The sequence below is a fragment of the Microtus ochrogaster genome, chromosome 7 (genome assembly GCF_000317375.1).
Source record: "Microtus ochrogaster isolate Prairie Vole_2 chromosome 7, MicOch1.0, whole genome shotgun sequence".
In the NCBI taxonomy this organism is placed as follows: Eukaryota; Metazoa; Chordata; class Mammalia; order Rodentia; family Cricetidae; genus Microtus; species Microtus ochrogaster.
Genome location: NC_022014.1, coordinates 39,926,526 through 39,932,787, shown reverse-complemented (window position 1 = coordinate 39,932,787; position 6,262 = coordinate 39,926,526). Strand labels below are relative to the sequence as shown.

Genomic DNA, 6,262 nt, shown 5'->3' with positions numbered 1-6,262 from the left:
TTCAGCTTGTGTTTTTTTTTTCAAGAACAAACACTAATGCATGACAGTAGATATGGATATCATGATCATTTCAAATATTTGAAAAACGTTAACCATTTTCTTCCCACCAGCCTACAAACAACTTTCTTTTTGTGTGCTTTTATTTATTGCTGGGATTTCATGCAGTGTATTTCCACCTTTTTCTTTAGCTTCCCCCAAACCCTCTCAGCTCTTTCTCCACCTGTGACTTGATTTTTCTTCCTGAATTTTTTATGAGTTTTTACATCATGTTGTGATATTTGTAATCTTGAAGTTGAGGGTCCATTGCTAACAAAAACATTTGTTGCCACGGAGTCCGTGTGTGTTAGCGTCAAGAAGTGTTGTCTAGGGAATGTAACATATGCATTGTTCTCATTATAACCATATTAAGATAGAGCCTACATATCACTAGGTATGTATTAGTAATGTGTAGGTTGCTGCAAATGCAGAAGATGTCTGATGAATTTCTGCTACTTTAATAATTCTAACTCATGCAGTCAGTTGATTTAATGTTTGCAAAGCTATTTTTCACTTTTCAATTTTCAAAACATTAAAACATTTCCCTCTTGTTGTAATTGTTCCACTATCTTTGTGTCTTAGGAATGACTTCTCTGTGGCCAGATAGTCAAGGTCAAATAAATGCCGAGAAATGTAGAACCGTTTCACCAGGTGATTAGAGCCAGTATTTACTAGGGCCTGAGTCCCCTGCTAATACGGAGAAGCCAGGCTCTCTGCATCAGCCCACAGCAAGAATTTTAGCTCTATAGTTTTAATTTAATAACCTTTGCGTAGTACCTCAAAGAATAAAAGGTACTAAGACATATTGAATCAATTGATTTTATTTTACTTTATTTTCTGCGTCTGGGTGCTTGACACGCATGGTCTGTGTTGCTACTTGTGTAACTAACACTCACGGAGGTCAGAATAGAGCATTAGATTCACCTGACACAGTTGTGAGCTATCTTTTAAGTTCTGGGTCCTGAACTTGTGCCCTCTGAAAGGCTCTTCTCTGCTGAACTATCTCTGCAGTTCTGACAAATTGATTTCTTACACCAACGTAACTTTTTCTCCATGTTGTTTACATGAATACGTTAACTCTAGTTCATAAGGATTGCAAACGTCTGTACAGATATAACAAAAATATTATTTCCTACTTATAATTAAAATAGAAATGTGGAATAAAGACTCATTCAAACATTCACTTTATTTGATCAACTCCTCCATAGTTAATCAGCGACAAATGTGAGAAAATGTTTTCACTGCCAAACACCTATGTTCCAGGCCCTCAATATAAAGAATCTACAGAGAAGAATACGATTTTTGAAAACAAACTAGATAAACAAACTAATTTGTTGTTTGTATGTTAATTTTGCAATCCTGAGAAGTCTTTGTTTTCATTTCCTCTTTGTATTTCACCAAGACTTTGAGAGGGAAGAATCTGCAGACTTCAGTCATGGGAAATGAGCAGGAGTTGGGAAGGTGATCCCCTGATTTGATGCATGCATTCTGTATTTCTCAACATATAAAAGCTTAATATATAGGATGGAAGAGAGATTGCCCTAGAGCTATTCCAGAACAATCTGTCTCATGTTAACTGTCATGTGCTTTCTCCCCAAGGACAGTCCTCATCAGACCATGTCCCTTCCAGATTGTGTCTGCTCTGATGGTTCAGTCTGAGCCATGGAAATGGGAAATCACAGCTGGGGGACAGACTTCATCTTGGTGGGTCTTTTCCAGTATGGCCAGATGGATGCTCTCCTCTTCACAGTCATTACCATCCTCTTTGCAGTAGCTCTGCTAGGCAACATCACACTGGTCCTCCTCATCAGGCTGGACCAGAGACTCCACACCCCCATGTACTTCCTCCTCAGCCAGCTCTCCATCATTGACATGATGTACATTTCCACCACCGTGCCCAAGATGGCAGCTAACTTCCTGTCAGACACCAAGAACATTTCCTTTCTGGGTTGTGAGATTCAAGCCTTTGTGTTTCTGAGCTTGGGTGGCTCTGAAGCCCTGCTGCTGGGCTTCATGTCCTATGACAGATACATAGCCATCTGCCGGCCCCTGCACTACCCTGTGCTCATGAGCAGGAAGATCTGCTGCTCCATGGTCTCCTGTGCCTGGAGCAGCAGTTCCTTCAATGCTTTAGTTCACGTGCTGTATGCATTTCAACTTCCATTCTGTGGATCTCGGATTGTTAACCACTTCTTCTGTGAGGTTCCATCTCTCCTGCCATTGGTGTGTGAAGACACATCCCAATATGAGCACACAATCCTCATGAGTGGCCTTGTCATTCTGCTGCTCCCCTTCCTGGCCATTCTAGCTTCCTATGCTCGTGTGTTGGTTGTTGTGTTCCAGATGCGCTCAGGGAAAGGGCAGAGTAGAGCCCTGTCCACCTGCTCCTCCCACCTGACTGTGGCCAGCATGTTCTATGTTACCACTCTCTCCACCTACACCCAGCCACATTCCCTGCATTCTCCTTCAAGGGACAAGGTGTTGGCTGTGCTTTACTCAATTGTCACTCCAGTTCTCAACCCCTTTATCTACAGCCTGCGTAACAAGGAAGTCATGGGGGCCCTAAGGAGACAGATGGGTTGACGGATGTTGGGGCTAATAATCTGGTTTTGCAATGCCTGCTGGACAGAATATTGCAAAGCTGGTCATGAAAAGAGTCTATATGGGTGTAAAGATCGGTGTTTGTTCTATAAAGGCAACAGAGAGACTGTATTTTCATCAAGCTTCTATATCTACAGAAGCCACAGGGCAGAATTTTGCCCTCTCGGTGGTACCATGATGCTGATGTTTTGAAAAGTCCTATCCGGTATCCTGAAATACAATCCATAGGAAATAGTGTCTACCTAAGCTTTCGATATAACAGTAATTTAAATAGTGCCTTAAGTCTGATACAGAGAATATCCTGGCACCTGCTCACTCCACTACTCTCTCTATCAGGGGACCTTTTATATGTGAATATTTCTTCAAGGGCCTCCAGCAAAGCAAAGAATCAGATCAAGACTATGTGGGCAGAACTAAAATAGAAGCTAATTCTGTAATTAAGAAGGAACTAGCTCAGAAGAATTGGGCCATGAGAGATGTGACCTTCCTAGGACAGTTGCACAGCAGAGCCTCTCCAGCACTTGTAAAGAAAGCAGTCTTGGAGGCTTCCTTTCTCCATCACAGTTGTCATTCTGTTCATATTCTCAGCCTTGTGTGATGTGGAAAGAAGGGACAAATTACACAAGATACACTGCAGAGATTGTATCAAACCAAAGCAAAGCTGCAAGGATATAAGGATTTACTGGTAAGACCCTACAGGGGCAGGGATGAATCCAGTGGTGCTCAGCTCACGGAACCCAGTGGCTACTCTCTCTATTCCAGCCAAAGGAGGTGAGAGTCACTGAGCATGCTCAGTTACAGACACCCCTGAGGGCTCCTGGGCCTCGGCTCCCTACTGGATTTCCAGCACCGCCTGTGTCACCATATTTAGTTCGGCTCCCAGCACCAATGTTGTGTGACTCAGTCCCAGGGGATCTTACACCCGCTTCTGGCCTCCCAGGGCACTGCGTTCATGTACGTGCATGCACACACACATGCACGTGCAAACACACTTTCGCGTGCACACACACACATAAACACACTAAAATATGTTTTAACAAACCCTAAAAATAGGTACAGCCTATTATTTTACCTAATTCTGACCATAGTTAATCTGATATTTAAAGGGATTTAGAGGGCCAGTTTTCATCTGTGAATTAAATCAGAGGTATGTCTATTCAAGATGAAGAATCATTCAAACTCTGTGTCTTCATGGAATATACTGCAACTGAAGAAAAATTCTGCTGCATTAAAGATTAGAAAACTAGACTACTAATCTTCCGCTTTTAAAAATATACATTGGTAGATGACTTATGTTACTTTGGCGATGTAAGGTTCCCCGTTATTAAATCTGAAATACACAGAGATTTTAAGATGGGCCATAGGAACTAGGACTCGGGAGTTTCAACTGGGAGCGGAGATAGGCTGCTTCAGGGACCTTGAGGCAGGAGAAGAGCTCATTTTCCAGAACAAAGACTATCTCCATACAAATGGGTCTTGGCTTAATTTTGTAAATTTATTGTGGTGTGTGTGTGTGTGTGTGTGTGTGTGTGTGTGTGTGTGTGTGCGAACACAGGTGTGCACACGCCACAGAGCGCTAATGGAGATCAAAGACAGCTTTAAGTGGCTGTTCTGGGTTCTGGGGAACTGAACTCAAATTCATGCAGCAAGCTCTGTCCCCTGTGGAGCCGTCTCTCTGGCCCCATCCTGACTACTGTTTCATTTCTTTCCTAAACCAGGCTCTATTCTAGGAGCAAGGGATTTAGAGGGCCAGTTTTCATGACTGAAAATTTCCTTCTCTCTTGCTTTGTGCAGAACTAGAAATAAATTCTTTACTATTTTCTATTTTATGTCACTTTCTCTTTTTGCCAGTGAGAATTGGAACCTGGCACCAGGCCTGACAACCAGAGTTTTTGAGCACAGGCTTGTCCCTTTAAGATACTGGTCATTTTGGTGTCCAGTTCTCACAGCCTAAAGAAATTGGGCTGCACCCTCCTGAACAGCTCCTTCTGGAACCTAGAGTTAAGGAGCTGTTCTGTGTTGTGGCTTTATATGTCTAATTTATGGTTCTCCCAAAGCGCGATTCCTCCATTCTCCTTTACATAGTCTCCCAGATTAAATCATGTGATACAAAACTCCCGTCAGCTCCTGAAAAATTATAAAAGTCAGATATTTCCTTTGTTTGGGCAACTTGTCTGAAGTTCTCTCCTCTGTCTCTGCCCCAATCTCATGAGTGCATTGTCTCTCTATCTCACTCTTATTGCAAGCTATCCCTCTTAATGAAGTCCCTCTCTGGAAGAAATTCCCTCTTTCCTGCACGAGACACACTAGAGGTTTGCTTTAGTTCTGTCAGCATCTCTCAGACCAAGCAAGTCGATAAGACTAACCATCATGCTTCCACAGATGATCTTATAGCAACCTCTTCTATCTGGGTAGATATAGTAAAAGTTCCCCAGGATACAATCAAGGCTTAAAACTGCTTGGCTACAGAGAAGGAAAAAAAATCCTTTAATAGAGACAGCTTGTGCTTCTAAAAATAGCCTTAATATCTTTTTAATTAATTAAATTTAATTAATTAATTACTCTTGCATTCTGGCCTCAGTTTCCCATCTGGCGGCAGTATGAGTAAGCACCTCCCCAGCTTGAGGAGTAGGGTCCTGAAAGTCAGCAAAAGAGTCAGACACAGCCCCTGCTCCCACTGTTAGGAGTCCACAAGAAGACCAAGCTACACATCTTGCCATATGTGTAGAACACCTACATCAATCCCATGCAGGCTCCCTGGTTATCAGTTCCGCCCAGCACACTTGTTGGCCAACCCACAACCACCTGTAAATCAAGCTCCAGAGGCTCTGATGACCTCTGCTGGCCTCTGTTGACACTGCACTCACATGTGCAAGCACACACACAGTTACACCTATACACACATATACCCACTATCACTTCCTCTTTTTTACTTTCTCTTTCTTAGTTCCTCTTTACTTCCTTCCTCTTTACTTCCTCCTCTTCCTCTTTCTCTTTCTTACTCTTATTCTTTTTTCCTCTTCCTCCTCTTCCTCTTTCTTACTTCCTCTTCTTCCTCTTTCTTCCTCCTTCTTACTTCCCTCTTTACTTCCTTCCTCTTGCTCTTATTCTTTCTTTTTCCTCTTCCTCCTCTTCCTCTTTCCTACCTCTTCCTCCTCTATCTTCCCCCTCTTCCTCTTTCTTACTTCTTCTTTCTCCTTACTTCCTCTTATTCTTTCTTTTTCCTTTTCCTCCTCTTCATCTTTACTTCCTCTTCTTCCTCCCTCTTCCCCTTTACTTCTCCAGAATCTTTCTGCCTAGACCTCCCAAGTGCTAGGATTAGCAGCAGGGGGCACCATATCCACTGAGCTGGGAATAATTCTAAGACTTTCAGAACAGGGACTGAGGTAACTGAACAAATGGGGCTACTCTTCCTGCTTCTGATATTCTTTAAGGTAGGGGTTACTGTGGAGCCAACACTAGCCTGGAGCTCACTATATACCCCAGACTGGCCTGGAACTCTTGATCCTTCTGCCTCAGGCTCCCGAGTTCTGGGATTACACCCACTTTGCCCTGGCTTACTTATATTTTTGTCACTCCTTTCCCGGAATGCCTTCCCTCCTACGACCAGTAGATTGACCCCTAA

General features: G+C 42.9%; 1 protein-coding gene across 1 annotated transcript; it reads left to right on the top strand.

Moving 5' to 3' along the window:
* The first annotated feature begins 1,653 nt into the window (after positions 1-1,653).
* On the top strand, positions 1,654-2,619 carry LOC101991914 (olfactory receptor 2AK2-like). Its single transcript, XM_005350011.2, has one exon. The coding sequence runs from the start codon at positions 1,699-1,701 to the stop codon at positions 2,617-2,619; it is 921 nt and encodes a 306-aa protein (XP_005350068.1). The 5' UTR covers positions 1,654-1,698.
* The last annotated feature ends 3,643 nt before the right edge of the window (positions 2,620-6,262 follow it).

Excerpts from the sequence above, each read along its gene's own strand:
- LOC101991914 (XM_005350011.2), top strand. The coding sequence starts at position 1,699 with ATGGAAATGGGAAATCACAGCTGGGGGACAGACTTCATCTTGGTGGGT.